A 21,873-nucleotide genomic window follows, 5' to 3' on the forward strand; every position below is an offset into this window, starting at 1 on the left:
GTCAACAACACTCGTAAAAAAATACGTAAAAAAAATATTTCTATAGAAAATCTTGTCAAAAGTTTATTTAAAAAATTTTTTTTGAAGAAGTACCTCTTCGTCTGCCACGGTGCTTTTGGCAGTCGAAATGTGCCAAAAAAATGTGAAATGTGTCAAAAAACTTTATCAACCCTGCTAAAATTCAGCCAAGAGCGAGCGAGACGAATAGCTAACAGACAATTTTTGCTATTTCAGCAAACAATTATTGCCTTTTCTTTACCGCAAGGTTTTAGCGGATTTTTCTGTTTTTTTTTTGTTTTGTTCACGTGATAAAATTGTAATTAAGACAGGATTGAAGGCAAAAAATACACAACCACCATCTTAAAATTCCGCCCGTTCTAATTTTTGACAGTTTATGTTTGTTTTCTATATCCGACACCTTAAATTTTTTAACATCTAAACTTTCTATCTGATTAGTCCGACATTTTGATTTTTGTGTATTTTTCTTTTTTTATATAGATTTTTTTTTTTTTTTATAAAATGCCTATATAGATTAATACTAGGATTTTAGTTCTTAAACTTCTGGAAGCCTAATAATTTTTTTTTTAATTTTTTGTTTTTATAAATATATATTCTGGAGATTGTTGTTATCTACACATATTTTGATGTGGTTTCTATATAGTCTTGTGTCGTATTTTAATTTATTGGCCTGACATTAAAATGTAAAGTTCTTTACATCCCTCAAATGCTGAGATTTGTCGTCGAGTCATATAAAAATTTAAAATTAGAGTTCTATAGGACATATAAACACATATGGCAAAATAGAATACTTATTCGGTATATTTTTGGAACACTGCACCTTAAAATTACAATTGGAAAACTGTTAAAATGAGATTTAGGTACACCACCTGGAGTCGACTCCGGAGTCGGAGTCGAGGTTAATAAGAAATGCTGGAGTCGGAGCCGGCCCTGGTGGTAACTACTGTATATGTCTTACGATATGGCAAAAATATAACACAAACCCTTCCATTTAATAAAATTCCTCAAATATGTGTGTTTCCTGCTAAATAAAAGGTATATAATAAAGACGGCTCTGCCCAACGTTATCGTATCGTCCCTCCTTTTAAATTGCGCTAACAATTGTACTAGTAAAATGATAAATATGACATTATATGGCATTATCATCTTTTCGCCATTTTCCATGAGAAGCTTATGTATTTGTTCAATCCATTGAACATTCGAAGCTGATATAAAATAGTAGGCTATCATTTTGTATTCTTGTATAGGAAGTGACAAAGCAACAGATGCTGTTGTTAATAGATGAATTTCCTCAATTTGAATAAAAAGATTTAAGAGTCCAGAAAAAATAAAAAACAAAAAATGCATTTAAATTCTATTTAAACGTTTTGCCTATTTTAGACTTTGTATACTCCATATTGGAAAATAACTTACATCATTATCATTAAATTATAGTAAACTTTTTAAAGAATTGTCTTTATATGGGTTTTATATATTAGACTTATGTAAATGGTTTTAGACATCTAGGAAATAATGATTTACTCTGGTTTCTAATTATAGCTTTTATGGAGGTTTTTAATAAATATGAAAATAAATTATTGTCTTATTTTCGAAGTGGGCAAAGGGTCATGTAACACTTGATAATAATACGGCAATAATGCATCAAGTGTTTAATTTTATTACAATATATTTTCAATGGACAGCTGTGGGATTTCCCATGGATAAATTTTCGAAACTTTATTAATAGTCAGTCGATTTTGGTTTTTTGATTTGCAAGTGAATTTTGGAAATCAAAGTGAAAAAACAATGTCAAGCAAGATCCATTGTCATTAATTTAAAGTTAGCTTAGATAGAGTGATGAGGGATGTATGTTGTCACCAGCTTTACTAGCCTTGAAAATATCAAGTATTCTTCTGTGTTTGATAATAAATTTCTTCGAGTGTATTGTATTGTACTTTAAGCCTAGCTTTTATCTAATCCTACTATCTCTGCTGTTTGTTTCTTTCTAGGCCAAGGAAATTCTTTCCAAGGAATCAAATGTACAAGAAGTCAAATGTCCTGTAACAGTATGCGGCGATGTCCATGGTCAATTTCACGATCTTATGGAATTATTCCGGATAGGCGGCAAATCGCCCGATACAAATTACTTATTTATGGGTGATTATGTTGATCGTGGCTACTATTCGGTAGAAACTGTTACATTATTGGTGGCCCTTAAGGTACGCTATCGCGAGAGAATCACCATCTTGCGTGGCAATCATGAGTCGAGACAAATTACCCAAGTTTATGGCTTCTACGACGAATGTCTGCGTAAATATGGCAATGCCAATGTTTGGAAATATTTTACCGACTTGTTTGATTATTTGCCCCTAACCGCATTGGTTGATGGTCAAATATTCTGTTTACATGGTGGCCTAAGTCCATCGATTGATAGTTTAGATCACATCCGCGCGCTGGATCGCTTACAAGAGGTGCCGCATGAAGGACCCATGTGTGACCTATTATGGTCCGATCCCGATGATAGAGGTGGCTGGGGTATTTCACCACGTGGTGCTGGTTATACCTTTGGTCAGGTAAGTTTATATTTTGAGATTTCTATAAATAGAAAATAAAATCAATTTGCTATTACTTTTCATTTGCTTTTTCTTAGGACATTTCGGAAACATTTAACAGCACAAATGGTCTAACATTGGTATCACGTGCTCATCAATTGGTCATGGAGGGCTATAATTGGTGTCATGACCGCAATGTTGTCACAATTTTCTCAGCGCCAAATTATTGTTATCGTTGTGGTAATCAAGCGGCCCTTATGGAATTAGACGATTCACTCAAATTTTCATTGTAAGTATTATTAATAATAGGAACAGAATATGAAATACAATAAAGGTCAAAATATTGTAGTGTAACCTTAAAAAGAAATTTATGAATGAGATCGGTCTGAAGAGCTCATGAGGATATTGTCTATAGAAAATTTTGTCAAAATTTTATTTCTATAGAAAATTTTGTCAGCATATTATTACTGTGAAAAATTTTGTCAAAATTTTATTTCTATAGAAAATTTTGTCAGCATATAATTACTGTAGAAAATTTTGTCAAAATTTTATTTCTATAGAAAATTTTGTCAAAATTTTATTTCTATAGAAAATTTTGTCAAAATTGTATTTCCCTAGAAAACGTGGTCAAAATTGTATTTCTATAGAAAGTTTTGTCAAAATTTTATTTCTATTGAAAATTTTTTCTAAATGTTATTTCTATAGAAAAAAACCCGACTTATTTTTGTATAGTTGGTTTTGTCAATATTTTATTCTATCGAGAATATTGTCAAAATTTTATTTCTAAAGAAAATTTTGTCAACATTTTATTTCTAAAGAAAATTTTGTCAAAATTTTATTTTTATAGAAAATTTTGTCAAAATTTTATTTCTATAGAAAATTTTGTCAACATTTTATTTCTATAGAAATTTTTCCAAATTTTATTTCTATAGAAAATTTTATCAAAATTTTATTTCTATAGAAATTTTTCCAAATTTTATTTCTATAGAAAATTTTGTCAAAATTTTATTTCTATAGAAAAAAAAATTATTTCCATAGAAAATTTTGTCAAAATTTTATTTCTATTGAACATTTTCTCAAAATTTTATTTCTATAGAACATTATCTCAAAATTTTATTTCTACAGAAAATTTTCTCAAAATTTTATTACTATAGAAAATTTTGTCCAAATTTTATTTCTATAGAAAATTTTGTCCAAATTTTATTTTTATAGAAAATTTTGTCCAAATTTTATTTCTATAGAAATTTTGTCCAAATTTTATTTCTATAGAAAATTTTGTCATCATTGTATTTCTATAGAAAATTTTGTCCAAATTTTATTTCTATAGACACTTTGTTAAAATTTTATTTCAATAGAAAATATTGTCAAAATTTGATTTCTATAGAAAATTTTGTCAAAATTTTATTTCTATAGAAAAAACCCGACTTATTTTATATAGTTGATTTTGTTTATATTATTTCTATAGAAAATTTTGTCAAAATTTTATTTCTCTAGAAAATTTTGTCAAAAATTTATTTTATAGAAAATTTTGTCAAAATTTTATTTCTATAGAAAATTTTGTCAAAATTTTATTTCTATGGAAAAAAACGACTTATTTGTATATAGTTGATTTTGTCAATATTTTATTTCTATAGAAAATTTTGTCAAAATTTTGATTTCTATAGAAAATTTTGTCAAAATTTTATTTCTATAGACACTTTTGACAAAATTTTATTTCAATAGAAAATGTTGTCAAAATTTGATTTCTATAGAAAATTTTGTCAAAATTTTATTTCTCTAGAAAATTTTGTCAAAATTTTATTTTATAGAAAATTTTGTCAAAATTTTATTTCTATAGAAAATTTTGTCAAAATTTTATTTCTATAGAAAATTTTGTCAAAATTTTATTTATTTTTTATTTATTTTATTTTCATTATGTAATTTGAAGCCACATAGCGGCCAATTTATGTAAATTACAATGGACTACTAACCGTGACTAAAGTATAATTGAAGTTATGACAATGTAAAAATATATGCGAGTATATAAAAAGTATAATTACATATATGAGGTATAAAATAGATTAATTAATAATATGACAAAAAATGAAATATGACAATTATAATTAATAATATGATAAAAAAATATATAAAAAAATGAAATATGACAAAACATTTTTAGTTCCCATTATGATTGAAAAAAGACAAAATAAGAAAATATTATTTACTCAAACAAACACAACAAAGTAGCACTACTAACTCGAGTTTGGATAAGCTTCATGCAGGTGATCCAAGATGATCGAGTAATCTTTTACGATATGTCGAATCAGAAATCGAGAAGTCCTTTAAATTAGTAGGGAGACAGTTATAAGATCTGGCGATTCTAGCCTGAAATGACTTGTCCATATGACCTCTGGCAAGAGGTACAACAATCTGATTTCGCCGCGATCGGCCAAATGAAAATAAGTCCACGAGAAATCGAGGTGACTGAGCGCTGAAAATTTTGTGGAAAAGAACAAGTGATCTGAAGTCAATAAAACTCGAAAATGGGCACCCCAGGAAATCCTGGACATGAGGAGATATGTGGTCGTATCGACGCAATGAATGTAGATAACGGACTATTCTATGAATTGCTAGTTTAACTTTCCTTATGTTACCAGCATTTGTGCCACAAAAAACCTCAATGCCGTATAGAATATTGGGCATTGCCAAAGCATGTACAAGTCTCTTTTTGAATGAAAAAGGCAGCATCAAATCAGAGTTGTACAATTGGCGTAGAGTCAAATTCGTTTGACTAATAACATTGTCTATATGTAGATCAAATGAAAGTCTATCGTCAATGGTAACCCCCAAACATTTTAAATGGTGGACGACTTCAATATCACACCCATTATAAGAAAGAGTTAGTCCAATATCAGGATGAGATGAAAAAATTAATGCTTTTGTCTTAGAACCATTGACGGAAAGATTATTGAGACACATCCAACTGTATAAACTATTAGTTACAAAATCAATCTTAGCTTGTAAGACATCTAAATTATTAACATCCCCCCGAAAAAGCAACTGAACATCATCGGCGTACGAAAAAGTGGAGCAAAACATATCAAGATTCGCAAATAAATCATTAAGAAAAAGTATGAAAAGCATAGGCCCAAGAATTGAACCTTGTGGGACTCCACTCCTTACCGACAAAATATTTGATCTTTCTCCATTGATCTGCACATATTGCTTTCTACCTGTAAGGTATGAAGCAATAAGTTTGCAGGCACTAAAGCCGAAGCCGAAGTATTGGTGAAGCTTTTTTACCAATATGAAATGATCTACGCGATCGAAGGCCTTTTCTAAGTCTAATGAAAGTAAAACGCATACTTTATCATGTGTGAAACTCCCCCTTATAGCATCAGTTAGGCCAAGCAGTAACATTGTTGTGCTTCTATGACTTCTGAAGCCACATTGACAATCAGAAAGTAACTTATTAAATTCTAGATAATCATTAAGTTGCTTTTTCAAAATATATTCGAATACCTTAGATAAAACAGGCATTAGCGCTATCGGCCTATACTCATGACAATTCGGACTTGACTTTTTCTTAATCGGACACACTCTTGCCGTTTTCCACTCACGAGGGAACTTAGAAGTCATGATAATGGTATTGACCAAATGAAGGAAGTGGTCGGCGATATGTGGTATTACTATTTTGTAGAATTTGAGTGGAAATCCATCGTTTCCAGAAGCATTAGACTTATTTCTATAGAAAATTTTGTCAAAATTTTATTTCTATAGAAAATTTTGTCAAAGTTTTATTTCTATAGAAAAAATACGACTTATTTTATATAGTTGATTTTGTTTATTTTATTTCTATAGAAAATTTTGTCAAAATTTTATTTCTCTAGAAAATTTTGTCAAAATGTTATTTTATAGAAAATTTTGTCAAAATTTTATTTCTATAGAAAATTTTGTCAAAATTTGATTTCTATAGAAAATTTTGTCAAAATTTTATTTCAATAGAAAATATTGTCAAAATTTGATTTCTATAGAAAATTTTGTCAAAATTTTATTTCTATAGAAAATTTTGTCAAAATTTTATTTTATAGAAAATTTTGTCAAAATTTTATTTCTATAGAAAATTTTGTCAAAATTTTATTTCTATAGAAAATTTTATTTCTGTAAAATTTTTGTCAAAATTTTATTTCTATAGAAAATTTTGTTAAAATTTTATTTCTATAGAAAATTTTGTCAAAATTCTATCTCAAAATTCAAAGGTTTCTTCTCAGCTCATTCTCAGATTTCAATAGTAAATCTAAAATTTGGAATTTTGATATTTTTGGAAATGCACCTCTTGTTTCGCTTAAACCGACCAACTAATAATGTTGATGTAGCTCCGAAAAAGTCGACTGAAGAGAGAGAGAGAGAGTAACGTTTTCTTTGATTTTATTATAATGAGAAAAATGTCTATTTGTTCCATCCTTTATGTATTTTTTATACCTAAAGATCTGTAGTCCACGTAGTAATATCGCGTACATCAAAATTAGAATTTTCCCTAATCGTAAGTTTATAATAAAGGTGACTTTTGCAAAAATGCCCAAAAGTTGAAAATTAGACTTTTTTGATTTTTGAAATGATTGGAAATGCGAAAAGCCGAAATGTTGCTTTTAATTCTTATTACAAACTTTAGATCAAGGGTTGCATGGTCTTGGAGATTAGCAATCCTTGCAAATTGTTTATAAAAACAATTGTAATGTAATATATTCTCGTGTTTATATGTACGCAAATCATCGTAAAAAGTTTTGTTTTCTTCTTCTGATTTATTTCGTTTTTATTTTCATGCACTTGATATTGTTTTTATTGATTTTTCTTATTTACACTTCTCTACACGCTTTTTATCTAATCTGAATTGTTATATTCCTTATATTTGTGTGTTTGTTTTTGGTTTTGCTAGTAGTTGATTCGAAAAGTATGCGTAAAAATAGTCTCTCTATCCGCAAAGTACTATATGCTCTTAAATCTGTCCATTTTTTCTATATCTTCGAGATAAGAAAACCATGCCAAATATATAGTTTTTTTATATTGCTATACGTTAAGCTATAATAGAAGTGTACATGGTTGCTAATATAATGAGGTTGCCGTATTAGGGGTATATTCGGGAATGATCCTACAACATCAAATGATTAAATCGATTTTAAAAGTTAACTCTTTTTATGTAGGGAGCCACCGTGGTGCAATTGTTAGCATGCCTGCTGCCTTGCATACACAAGGTCGTGGGTTCGATTCCTGCTTCGACGGTGGTTTATCCCACCTCAGGAATGCTGGTGACATTTCTGAGGGTTTCCGAGGTCCTCTAAGTGGTTTCACTGCAATGTGGAACGCCGTTCGGACTCGGCTATAAAAAGGAGGTCTCTTGTCATTGAGCTTAACATGCACTCAGTGATAAGAGAGAAGTTCACCAATGTGGTATCACAATGGACTAAGTGAGCCTGATACATCGGGCTGCCACCTAACCTTTGTGTAGTTACAATTTAGTAATTAAGCGGGGTAGCTAATATTTAGTTAGATTGTCTAATGGAGCAATCTAAACTAAATTGGGAGGTTAGTTTAGATTGAGAGTAGATAAGTGTTTTATGTTAGAACAATGTAAAAAAGATGATAGAAATATATGGAATATTTATTTAAGCTCTGTCCAATTTGTACATATAACCATATTTTCTATATACAAGTTGCCCATTAAAATGTAAGCGTATGTATCAGGAAATTAGCATTAGCTGGTGTATATGTATTAGCTTCGCACCCGACCTTGATACCATCCATATTTGTCTAGACTCATATTATTCCAAAGCTCTAAATAATTTTGTATAATTTTTTTTACTTTTATTTTTAGCCTACAATTCGACCCAGCACCAAGGCGTGGAGAACCCCATGTTACACGAAGAACACCAGATTATTTCCTTTAAGAGAAATTACCAACAACAATAACAGAAATTAAAAACCATTACAACAACAACAACAAGAACATTTACATTTATATAATACTAAAAATGATAATAAAATAAAACTCAACAACAACAAATGCAGCAAGTAGTAGAGTTACACGATACAAAAGAAAACAAAAAAAAAACTTAAAATATAAGAGGAACCCTACGAAAGTCTGCAAAAAAAAGCAACCATATAGCATCATCCAACAAGAACTTCAGATGGCCGATGGTAAAGATTATATAAAGCGAACAGAATAATGTAAGATTATATGATATATACATATGAAAGTAAGAAGAAAAAGAGGAGGATACACGATAGATGGTAAAGATGATACACACACATAATGGAAAGGAAAAGCAAGCAGCACCATAGCATGGAATAACATTGTCGTCGTCGTTAAGAGAAAAAAGCAGCAACAAAAACCGATTTAATTTATATACAATTAGAGTTACAACAAAGCTGTAATTAAAAAAAAAGAGAACAGAATGAAAAGAAAACTTAATAAAAAAAGAAAAAAAACAAAAATAGAAAAAATATTAAATTATACAAAAAAGCGAATAATTTTAAAAATACAAAAACACACAAAAGAATAAAACAAAATCCTTAACTCCTCCCCCTCCCTTTTCGTAAACAAAACTATAGTTTTCTTTTTTTTTCTTCAAATCTTATATAAGCGCCCCAAACTAAAATCTTCTTTTCGGAGGAGAAATAAGCGCTATAACTACCACAAAACATCCATGTATACCACATTCATCTGACCCCCTATTCCAATATCCAAAGGCTGAAGACACTTATAGGCAAATGGGGGCCAGCTACAAGAGCCAAGAAAAATAAAAAAAACGAAGGATGAAGAAGTAGTGTTTAACTTACTGGTGAGAAGAAAATAGCCACAGTAGAGCCATAGCAAAACATTTACGAAATGGCTCCAAAACCAAGGATTACAGTTACAGGCTCAACAAAAACAAAATATTTATTTTTAAGCAAACAATAAAATAAAACTATTGAAAAAACTAAAGGCTAAAATAGTTTGTAATTTTCCAAAACAAGAATAAATTCAGAAAAAGGCGAAAGCGAGGCAGATTCAGTAATAGCACACCACCATTCACACCATTCACTCATTCACCAACACCAAATTCCTCTCGAGAAAAAAACTCAAGAAACGTTAGCTGTATGAAACTTGCACCATTAGAAAAACACCATCTCACCAAATACGATTCCTGATCCATCCCATATATGTATCCATCATCTATTCGTCAAGACTTACTCACCACACTATAACACCACCCCTATCTTCATTCACTCTTCTTCATCATCCGTAGATGATAACCTAAAGATAATGTAAAGTTTCTTTTGTTATAAAAAAAATGGAAAAGTCTACTTAAAAATGTTTAGAGAAAAAAAATAGTAATTACGAGTATAAACTAAAATGCAAGTTAAAAAAAAACAACAACAAATGCAAATAAAATGTGAAAACCATTACAATTTATTATTATAAAATAAAAAACAAAAACAAACAAAAAAAAATATATTATATTTTATTGCTAAATAATGCGATTAAAATATTAATAATATTAATTAAAAAAAACTATAATACATTAAAAAATATATATTTAAAGATTTATTTAAAATAAACGATGACTTTGATTCTTTATTTGTTTGGCTTACTCAGAACCAAATCTCATTCATACACCCACAACATACAATTTGTATTATCACAATATTTTTTATATATATACAAGATTCATATTTATATGAAAAATATCTATCTTTATTATTTTTATACATATAAAGTGATCCCTTTTTTAGAGAACAAAAATTAATATAATTATATTTTGTGCCATTAAAGCTTTAGCAATGTGAACAATTATTTCTTTCTACTATATTCACTTTCTAATGTTCTATCCTTTTTTTTTAATGACTTTATTTACCCCTTTTTTCTTATAAAAAAACAAAATAATTTAAAATAAAAATTTTGAACTTTTTTTTTTGGAATGTGAAAAAATGTATGTTATTTGTGGGGGATTTTAAGGTGAAACAAAAAAATGCTATAATGTTTGGTGGAATTTCCCCCAAAAAGGATCACTACAAAAAAGTCATCCATTTCAGGCATTATTTAAATCACAAAAGCTTTCAATCACACTTAAGAATGTCACCGATAGAATCATTAGCTTGGCACGGGATTTTTTCATATTAAAAAAATATAAAGTATTATTGGATTACATTTTCATTAGTTTTGTTTTTCAGATACCTATTTTACCTTCTCATAAACAATATCCTCTATCCTCCATTCCCATTTGATCGTTCATTTTCTCTTGTTTTTTTTTTTTTGTTTAAATAAACGCCAAACAAAATCCTCGCTTTTGTATTTTACGATTATTCTACAACAAAATCCAAAACAAAGAATACAATTAAAGAAAAAACACAAATTGATATATATTTTGTATGCGTACATACTCTAATAAAAAAATTTTTAAATATTAACAATACCTTTTTTAAAACAATGCAAAAGAAATCCAATTACTAGTATTATTGAATTTTTCTTTCGTTTTTTTTTTTAGTTTGGAAAGACTCCCCTTCCTCCCCTTGCAAAACCCAAACTTCAAATTATTTTAGACAAAAGAAAGTGAACGAACTGTATACTCTCCTACTTTGAAGAGATGTTTGATGATAATAAATTTTTCATTTATAAAAATCCAACAAAAATCAATCCAACCAAAAATAAAATACGATAAATTCTTAATTTATTACTAACATTTTCTATTTTAGAGTGTAAATATAACCATAGCTATAGGCTACCACTTGTTTACGTATATTTCTTATGGAAAGCCAAAATTCGCAACGGTATACTGTGACGGCTAGCGGCATATCGCCAAATTAAAATCTATTCTAAATCCTTGGCGGAAAATGGAATATAGTTGTCCTTGCTTGTCACGTTTTTGAACTCTCCCTTAGGTATTTTTGTAGTCTGGCCTCGTGGAAAATCTTTTTTCTTGATATAATTAGGCAAATAACAAAACATTACATGCCTTGACATCAACATCATTCAGAATCAAGAAAAAGGAAAGTTTTGCCGACAGAGCTTTTTGTATTTATTCATCGCGGAAAAATGTTTCGCCCATCGCTATGGTTATACTTACACACTTAAATTATTTTCTTCAGAAATCAACAGTCGCTTTAGAAAAGGAAACAATTAAATTTTTGATCTCAATAAATTTTTATTTCAAAATTTGTGAACCAGGAGTAGTTTTAAGATGCGAGCGAGATAGGTAGAGATTGAAGGCAGCTGTTCCAAGGAGTCTGAAAGTATATTCATGACTGGGGGCTAATCACGGCATTCGATCCCCTGGATCACCTTTATGTAAAGACCAAGATCATCCCAGTGCGTCGACACAATTACATGTTGTCAAAGCAGTACCTCTTGGTTTGCTATCGAAGTTGTCATCCAAATCACCATCTTGTGGATAGGCAACCTCCACCCAGGAATGTAAGGGTTGATCTTCACCTTCTAGAGCGCGAGACCCAGCGTTACAAAAGTGAGCCTCTAGATCAGGCAGCATATCAGACAGGTCTGAACAGGATTGAATACTGTAGCTGAAACGGTGAGATCCTACAAGGTTAATCCAATTCTCGGAGTCCGACCACCGCCCATAGCACCGGAGGAAAGAGACCTCCCACGGCAGACTAGGGCAGCATGTCATACAGGTCTGAACAGGATTCATGAGGATACTGTAGCTGAAGCGGAGAGATGCTACAAGGTTAATCCAGTTCTCGGAGTCCAACCACCGCCTATAGCACCGGAGGAAAGATACCGCCCACGGCAGACTAGGGTGGTTTTAGCCCAATTAAGATCAGACAAGTGCAGCCGCCTGGATCTCCGGCTGTAGAAGGTGAAGATTAACCCTTACATTCGTGGGTGGAGGTTGTCTATCCACAAGATGGTGATTCGGATGACAACTTCGATGGCAACCCAAGAGGTACTGCTTTGACAACATGTAGTTGTGTCGACGCACTGGGATGATCTTGGTCTCCGCATAAAGGTGATCCAGGGGTGTACTGCGGAGACATGCTGTTGCGGTTCTAAGGGCAGCGTTCTGACAGGTCTGTATGTTATTCCACTGCGTATCGCTCGTTTGAGGTGTCCACACTGGCGCTGCATAGTTTACCACTGACCGGCCAATTGCCTTATATGTAGTTAACAAGGTTTCTTTGTCCGCACCCAAAGTGCTGCCGGCAAGCGACTTGAGGACCTTGTTTCTACCGCGGAGCTTATCACAAATTGCAGTGGCATGGGCGGACGACTTATAAAGGTTGTCGAATGTGACCCCGGGAATCTTGGGGTAATTTGTTGTCGGAATTGTTTCGCCATCGACTCTGACATTCAACTGCCTGCGTACTTCCGTCATCCATGTAGTGAATAGTGTGGCTGAGGATTTGGTGGGAGATATCCTCAAATTTCTTGCAGTGAAATAACTGGTAAGATCAGCGAGGTAGACATTTAATCGATCGCAAAAGTCATCAACAATGGACCCGGATGCCATGATTGTGTAATCGTCCGCATAAGACACAATCTCGACGCCGTCAGGAGGAGGTGGAATCGAGGACAGGTAGAGGTTAAACAATGCCGGAGATATCACCCCGCCCTGGGGAACTCCCTGTTTAACTCTACGGGGTTTTGACTTCTTGTCCCTGAATTTCACGTACGACTGACGTCCACACATATAATTCAGAACGCAACGCTTCGTTCTTGCCGATAGGGACGTGTTCTCGATGTCCTCGAATAATGTGGCATGGTTGACCGTATCGAACGCTTTCGATAGGTCAAGCGCCACGAGGACCGTCCTATGACACGGCTTGGGCTGATTAAGTCCCCTTCCTATCAGTGATTGATAGCAGCGTAGTTGACGTGTGTCCCATCTGTAACCAAGGGCCACATGACACTCGTCACATTTTCGCTTGCCCAACTAAACCTACCCGATTCACCACCAGATCGCAGAGTTCCTACATCTGGACACCAGCTGAAATACCAAAGCATAGAACAAAATGGATGAAATCGCATTAAAAACTGTTACAACAACAGCAACAACAACGGCATTCGATATCGAGAATTTTTGATCGAAATCTAAATTTTTCGGATCACGGCAGTCGATATCGAGTTTTATTGATTGCTAAATTGCAATCGCAGAGATAAACGCAAAAAAAAAAAAAATAAAATACCAAAATGGCTGTTTTTTTCTTTCAAAAAATATTGTCAACACTATCATTTTTCAACGCGAAAGAACGCGTTGTACTAACGTCATAATTTTGAGGACCTACCACAATCACTTCATCAATATGAGTTTGTTCTGAAAACTTGATTCTTGAATTGTGACCAAATGGCCTTACGAAAATAAACGCTTTTTGGTCTATAATATCTTTCGAAGTGTGAGAAAAAATAAAAAAAGAACCCGGAAAAGTATCAGCTATAGTTTTTGTATGAATGTCCATTTACTAGAGACATACAGTAGAAAAATGGTCTCAAAATTTCGTATTTTTTGTTTAAGGTGGGTATTAAGTTCGAGTTTAGCCGCTAAAATCTTCATTTTTTCACGATTACTTTTCTTAATTAATCCACTTTAAGGAATACAAACTTTGTGAATATTTGCTTTGGGCTATTCCCCATCATGTTATAATAAAATTTGCAACAAATATGTATGATTTTATGCTATTTTCTACTGATTTAGTTTTCACTTTAGCGATTTTAGCGGCTAAACTAGAACTTAATACCCATCTTTATTGTTAAATAAGTTCTAAAAAATGCATTTTAGTGCTCACCAACATGGAAAATATGTATAGCTTATTTAGATCAAATCCTCTATTTTAAAATAACATCGAGCAATGAATCGAAACCAATTGGGGAAATAGAGTTTGGTGTCGTTTTCAACCGTCCTCCTAAGTGGACATCGGTAGTCAAAGGGTTAATAAGGAGTTCCTAAATACTCGTAATCTCCATATCAATTCTTTATTAAAAATAAATTATTTTATTTTTTGTATATTAATTACGAACTTAATCTTCGTATAATTCCATGTATTCCATGACCTTATCGTAGACGTAGAACTTAGCTTCCGTACCCCAAATGAAATCCAAATGGGCCCATTTAGGGAAAGGAACCAAATAATCCAATTGCACATTAGGTAATTCTTTGATCAATTGTTCCACATCTTTCAAATCACACATCCAATCATTGGCACCATAATACATGTGGGTGGGAGCTAAAGCATTTTTCAAATTGTAATCTGGTGGCTGCAATGCTCCACCATACTCGATGGGATTGCGAACAACGCTGTAATCGAATTTACGGAACTTCTTCGAATTGTATTCCTGACAGAAGTGTATGTTTTGATTGACTGAAGCACCAGCGGGTGAAGTAGCCTTAATATGTTCCAATAATTCCTATAAAGAAACAAAAAAAAACGAAAGAAACATCAGTATGAGAATGGTAAAAAAGCAGGAAGGTGAAAGATTTTGATGTAAAAACTCAAGCATGGATGTTTTTGGACTATTGAGAATGATTTTAAAATCCTCGTCGAGGCGAATGTTGTCTCTACTTATAGTGAAACTAATCTCATTATTTTAGAATACATTTGGTGAATTCCTTTTTTATAGAAAGTTCTATCGAAATAAAATTTTATAGATTTGTTTTAAAAAATTTTGCTTTTTGAAATTCGATTTTCATAGACAAATTAGAGCAAATACCTTTAAACTACAAGCGTATACTCTACAGCGAAACTATAAATTCGAGGCGTATCTTGTCTCTACTTATAGTGAAACTATTCCCATGATTTTAGAATACATTTGGTGCATTCCATTTTTATAGAAAGTTCCATCGAAATAAAATTCTACATATATGTTTTCAAAAAATTGTGTTTTTAGAAATTCGATTGTCATAGAAAAATTAGAGCAAATCCCTTTAAACTACAAGCGTATACTCTACAGCGAAACTATAAATTTGGTGAATTTAATTTTTATAGAAAATTTTGTTGAAGATTTTCATAGAATTTTTTATCAAATTTTTAATTTCACGACAAAAAAAAATCTAAATTTTGAAGGATTTTTGTTTTAGAAATTGGATTTTTGTAGAAAATTTAAGGCAAATCCCTTTAGATTGCAAGACTGTTATATGGACGATGGTTAGGTTAGGTGGCAACCTATTGTGATACCACAGTGGTGAACTTCTCTCTTATAACAACTGAGTGCTGCCCGATTCCATGTTAAGCTCAATGACGAGGGACCTTCTTTTTATAGCCGAGTCCGAACGGTGTTCCACATTGCAGTAAAACCACTTAGAGTAGCTTTGAAACACTCAGGAGTGCCACCAGCATAACTGAGGTGGGATAATCCACCGCTGAAAAACTTTTTGGTCTTCGGTCGAAGCAGGAATCGAACCCACGACCTTGTGTATGCAAGGCGGGCATGCTAACCATTGTACCACGGTGACGATCGTTTCGGAATATCCACATTCTGCATCACTATACCCTACTTACAATGAAAATATTGTTATGATTTAAGAATAAATTTGGTTAATTAAATTTTTATAGAAAATATCGTTGAAATTACATTTTCATACAAAATTTTTTTTTCACAATTTTATTTTCACAAAAAATCGAAATTTGATTTGCGTAGAAAATGTTGTCAAAATATGATTTTGTAAGAATTTTTAGAAATAAAATCACATAAAAAATCTAGGACAAATCCCTTTTAGATTACAAGACGGTGGACAATCGTTTTTCACATTCTATTCTGATGATTTCAAACTAAAATTGGTGAATGTGATTTTTATAGAAAATTTCGTAGAAAATGTCGCTATTTTAATTCCACGAAAAAAATAGAAAATTGATTTTCATAGAAAATGTTATAAAAATTTGATTTTCATATATATATTTTCATATATAGAACCAGTAAGGAAAGTCTAAAGTCGGGCGGGGCCGACTATATTATACCCTGCACCACTTTGTAGATCTAAATTTTCGATACCATATCACATCCGTCAAATGTGTTGGGGGCTATATATAAAGGTTTGTCCCAAATACATACATTTAAATATCACTCGATCTGGACAGAATTTGATAGACTTCTACAAAATCTATAGACTCAAAATTTAAGTCGGCTAATGCACTAGGGTGGAACACAATGTTAGTAAAAAAAATATGGGAAACATTTAAATCTGAAGCAATTTTAAGAAAACTTCGCAAAAGTTTATTTATGATTTATCGCTCGATATATATGTATTAGAAGTTTAGGAAAATTAGAGTCATTTTTACAACTTTTCGACTAAGCAGTGGCGATTTTACAAGGAAAATATTGGTATTTTGACCATTTTTGTCGAAATCAGAAAAACATATATATGGGAGCTATATCTAAATCTGAACCGATTTCAACCAAATTTGGCACGCATAGCTACAATGCTAATTTTACTCCCTGTGTAAAATTTCAACTAAATCGGAGTTAAAAATTGGGCTCTACGGTCATATGAGTGTAAATCGGGCGAAAGCTATATATGGGAGATATATCTAAATCTGAACCGATTTCAACCAAATTTGGCACGCATAGCTACAATGCTAATTCTACTCCCTGTGCAAAATTTCAACTAAATCGGAGCAAAAAATTGGCCTCTGTGGTCATATGAGTGTAAATCGGGCGAAAGCTATATATGGGAGCTATATCTAAATCTGAAGCGATTTCAACCAAATTTGACACGCATAGCTATAATGCTAATTCTACTCCCTGTGCAAAATTTCAACTAAATCAGAGCAAAAAATTGGCCTCTGTGGGCAAATGAGTGTAAATCGGGCGAAAGCTATATATGGGAGCTATATCTAAATCTGAACCGATTTGGTTCATATTTTGCAAGTTTTTCGAGACTCATAAAATATTCCGATGTACGGAATTTGAGGAAGATCGGTTGATATACACGCCAATTATGACCAGATCGGTGAAAAATATATATGGCAGCTATATCTAAATCTGAACCGATTTTTTCCAAAATCAATAGGGATCGTCTTTGAGCCGAAACAGGACCCTATAACAAATTTTAGGACAATCGGACTAAAACTGCGAGCTGTACTTTGCACACAAAAATACATCAACAGACAGACAGGCGGACAGACAGACAAACAGACGGACATCGCTAAATCGACTCAGAATTTAAATCTAAGACGATCGGTATACTAAACGATGGGTCTCAGACTTTTCCTTCTTGGCGTTACATTCAAATGCACATACTTATTATACCCTGTACCACAGTAGTGGTGAAGGGTATAAAAAATATATGAAATTTTCGTACAAATATAATTTTATAGAAAATATTATTATGTACTGTATTTTGAAGGAAATTGTATTTTCCTAAGAACTACTCTTCCCGATTTCTCACTCTGTGTATGTGTTTGTTTTCATTTAATACTCACCCTATCCAATTGTTCCGAATCATATCCACCAATAAGGAAGATCTCATTGGCACACATCTCAACATAGGGTGAATTGGCCTTGCACATTTCAATACCCAAATCTTGTTTGAATTTATTACTGGGCATAAACTCCATGGAGCCGCAAAGTTCCACCATGGCATTAGGTTGACCCAATATGGGAGCAAAAGCCCTGGTCATAGGACTCTTCATATTACCCATATAGGCGGCAGGACCCAAAAGATGAACAGATTTGATTTTATTATTGTACGAAGGTTTTTCGGACATCATAACCAAATACACGGTGGTACCCTGGGAATGGCCCACATAATGCAATTGACTTTGGTTAGTATTCTTCAGAATATAGTCGATCATATTGGGCACATCATAAATACCAATTTCATGCCAACTGAAATTCCAGAATATTTGCCAGTAAGTAGGATAGTATTTATGTTTTTTGGAGTAAGTGTTGCCACGAGCATTGCCCATCCATACATCATAGCCAGCATCGGCAAGAAGATAACCCAAAGCTTTGCCAGGGCCCATTAAAATCCAATCGGTGGACGAACTTAACATGCCATGCATGAGGAAGACGGCAGGTTTGATTTTACCATTGGGCGGTGATAGAGGAGAATAGGGAATACGGTGCATGGTAAGGATATAGTTATCTTTAGTGGTGACCTTATGTGTTTCCACTGGATAGCCATCGTTTTGAATGCGTTTAGCCTAGGAAATTCATAGAGAGAGGATACAGATTAAAAATTTTATTAACACTGATTTAATTCACTTAACTTACACAATCGGAAATGGGCTTGGTTGAAGCCTCAGCAAGTTGCAAAGATCCTGCCAAAAGCAGAACCCCTGCTATTATAAATGCACCTTTCATATCTGCTTTTCGAGGGAATAATCATAGAAACTCCCCAGTCGAAGTTCTTTTATACAAATTTCCATCGTGATTAGAATTTTATTTTGCTTTATCGGTACCAGTAGTAGACAAATTTTTTTTTGGGAGATATCATTGGCCCGATTATTATGACCATGATAAGGAAGTTGTTGTTTTATTTAGATTTTTGGCTAAAAGAAATTTTATAGTTTAGACAATTGAAATTCTCCTTTCTTATAAAGAATTTTCTTAAAAAAAAAAAAAACAAATAAATCCTAATTTGCAAAAATTGCGTGGAATCTTAGTTATTTGCTCTTAAAGAAAATTTTTTGGTGTCAAAAAAACTGCGATTGTCTAAAATTACGTTCGTCAGGAAATAATGTTTTTCAGTGTAGGCTGGCTTTAAATAAGACCGCTGAGAAGTATTTTATTTCTGGATATAGGTATATTGGCAGACTGTTAGGTGGCAGCCCGATATTTCAGGCTCACTTAGACTTTTCAGACTATTGTGATACCACAGTGCTGAACTTCTCTCTGCCCGATTCCATGTTTTGTGAAAATTTTATTTCTATAGAAAATTTTGTCAAAATTTTATTTCTATAGAAAATTTTGTCAAAATTTTATTTCTATAGAAAATTTTGTCAAAATTTTATTTCTATAGAAAATTTTGTCAAAATTTTATTTCTATAGAAAATTTTGTCAAAATTTTATTTCTATAGAAAATTTTGTCAAAATTTTATATCTATAGAAAATTTTGTCAAAATTTTATTTCTATAGAAAATTTAGTCAGAATTTTATTTCTATAGAAAATTTTGTCAAAATTTTATTTCTATAGAAAATTTTGTCAAAATTTTATTTCTATAGAAAATTTTGTCAAAATTTTATTTCTATAGAAAATTTTATCAAAATTTTATTTCTATAGAAAAAATTTTCAAAATTTTATTTCTATAGAAAATTTTGTCAAAATTTTATTTCTATAGAAAATTTTGTCAAAATTTTATTTCTATAGAAAATTTTGTCAAAATTTTATTTCTATAGAAAATTTTGTCAAAATTTTATTTCTATAGAAAAAAAGTTCAAAATTTTATTTCTATAGAATTTTTTTCAAAATTTTATTTCTATAGAAAATTTTGTCAAAATTTTATTTCTATAGAAAATTTTGTCAAAATTTTATTTCTATAGAAAATTTTGTCAAAATTTTATATCTATAGAAAATTTTGTCAAAATTTTATTTCTATAGAAAATTTTGTCAGAATTTTATTTCTATAGAAAATTTTGTCAAAATTTTATTTCTATAGAAAATTTTGTCAAAATTTTATTTCTATAGAAAATTTTGTCAAAATTTTATTTCTATAGAAAATTTTATCAAAATTTTATTTCTATAGAAAAAATTTTCAAAATTTTATTTCTATAGAAAATTTTGTCAAAATTTTATTTCTATAGAAAATTTTGTCAAAATATTATTTCTATAGAAAATTTTGTCAAAATTTTATTTCTATAGAAAAAAATTTCAAAATTTTATTCCTATAGAAATTTTTTCAAAATTTTATTTCTGTAGAAATTTTTGTCAAAATTTTATTTCTATACAACATTTTCTAAAAATTCTATTTCTATAGAAAATTTTTCTTAAAATTTTATTTCTATAGAAAATTTTTCTCAAAATTTTATTTCTAAAGAATTTTTTCTCCAAAAATCAGGAAAAGTTATCAAAAAATTTTTTTTTGAATGTAGGGAACTTTTTTTGTCCTTGTAGGGTAAACCGAAAATTTTTCCTGGCAACACTGCAGCTAATTGTGATGCTACGATGGTTATGAACTTCTCTCTTATCACTGAGTGCTGCCATATTCCATGTTTGGCTCAAGGACAAGGGACCTCCCTTTTATAGCCGAGTCCGAATGGCGTGAAGCATTAATACAACCAGAAATGTCGCCAACATTACTGAGAAGGGAAAAAACCAACATTGAGAAAATTGTTGGGTGTTCGTTCGAAAATGGGATTGAACCCATGACAAATTGTATTCAATTGTATGATAACAATTTCACCACAATGGCTCCCTCCACCCATTTTTATTGGGGTTCTAATATTTATGACACCCTTAGAATCTATATGTTCGATATGAGATTTTTATTTACATTTGAATTTTTGGCAGAAGCATTGTGCCCCCTCAACCGTGATAAGAAAAAAATTAATCAAATATTTTTAATTTTTTTTCAAGTGATTGTACAATGGAAGTAAATCAAAACTCCTAATCTCCTATATAAAATATGCGATTTGCTTTTGTCTACAATTCAAGTTTGGTTTGATTTGATATTTTAACGGCAGCGTTGGAAAAAGTTTATAGGTGCTGAGGGTTGTTGATTTCGATATATCGACACTGGGTGGTACAAAACAACGAAAAGTTTCAATGTAATGTCACCCTGTAAATACAAATGGTTGAGAAGCACCCAGTGTCTTTAAGAAAACATTGCACATATGTAATTGACTTCCTGTAGACACTTTCATCAATCCGGTGTTATATGTTCTCTACAAAACGGCAGTGTTGGAAAAAGCTTTTTGGTGGTGAGGGTTGTTGATTTCGTTATATCGACACTGGGTGGTACAAAAAACTAAAGGTTTCAATGTAATGTCACCCTGTAAATAGAAATGGTTGAGAAGTACCCAGTGTCTTTAAGAAAACATTGCACATATGTAATTGGCTTCCTGTAGACACTTTCATCAATCCGGTCTTATATGTTCTCTCCAAAACATTTGTTTGTCGAGAATATGGTTGTTTTCTTTTAGTATGGACTAAAAGAAAACCGAGTACGCTACAGTCTTTAATAATGGCGTCTTGAAATTTGGCACAGATTCGTGTTTTGTTTGCAGACAGGTCAAGTTCGAAGATGGACTATATCGGTCCAGGTTTTGATATAGTCCCCTGACCTCCCGATTTGGGGTATTGGCTTAGAAACCGTAGTTTTTATCCATAATGACGTTCACCGAAAATTGTGAGTATTGGTCCATGTTTCGGTATAGCCCTTATATAGACCGATTTACTTCTTGAACTTCTAGAAGCCG

The 21,873-nt window shown here is 31.6% G+C and overlaps 2 protein-coding genes across 2 annotated transcripts in view; one reads left to right on the forward strand and one right to left on the reverse strand.

Moving 5' to 3' along the window:
- The window catches only part of mts (protein phosphatase 2 catalytic subunit mts), a 37,814-nt gene extending 29,225 nt beyond the window's left edge, over window positions 1-8,589 (forward strand). Inside the window, exons 2-4 of the mRNA XM_075297395.1 lie at window positions 2,007-2,570; window positions 2,648-2,838; window positions 8,401-8,589. Coding sequence (XP_075153510.1) covers window positions 2,007-2,570; window positions 2,648-2,838; window positions 8,401-8,473 — 828 coding nt within the window. The 3' untranslated portion in view covers window positions 8,474-8,589. The remainder of the gene's footprint in view (window positions 1-2,006; window positions 2,571-2,647; window positions 2,839-8,400) is intronic.
- A 5,949-nt stretch (window positions 8,590-14,538) lies between these two features.
- LOC142225269 (lipase 3-like) lies at window positions 14,539-18,819 on the reverse strand. Its single transcript, XM_075295043.1, has 3 exons — window positions 18,730-18,819; window positions 17,937-18,659; window positions 14,539-14,925 (listed from the first exon to the last, which is right to left on the reverse strand). The coding sequence occupies exons 1-3, from the start codon at window positions 18,817-18,819 to the stop codon at window positions 14,539-14,541; spliced, it is 1,200 nt and encodes a 399-aa protein (XP_075151158.1).
- Window positions 18,820-21,873: the final 3,054 nt, after the last annotated feature.

This window comes from Haematobia irritans, chromosome 2, assembly GCF_050003625.1.
Source record: "Haematobia irritans isolate KBUSLIRL chromosome 2, ASM5000362v1, whole genome shotgun sequence".
Lineage (NCBI taxonomy): Eukaryota > Metazoa > Arthropoda > Insecta > Diptera > Muscidae > Haematobia > Haematobia irritans.

Bases quoted from the DNA above. Each gene is read 5' to 3' on its own strand.
- LOC142225269 (XM_075295043.1), bottom strand. From the start codon at position 18,819: ATGAAAGGTGCATTTATAATAGCAGGGGTTCTGCTTTTGGCAGGATCT. The intron at 18,660-18,729 runs GTAAGTTAAGTG...TGAATTTCCTAG, and splicing joins CCAAGCCCATTTCCGATTGT to GCTAAACGCATTCAAAACGA. The intron at 14,926-17,936 runs GTGAGTATTAAA...GTTTCTTTATAG, and splicing joins ATTCGGAACAATTGGATAGG to GAATTATTGGAACATATTAA.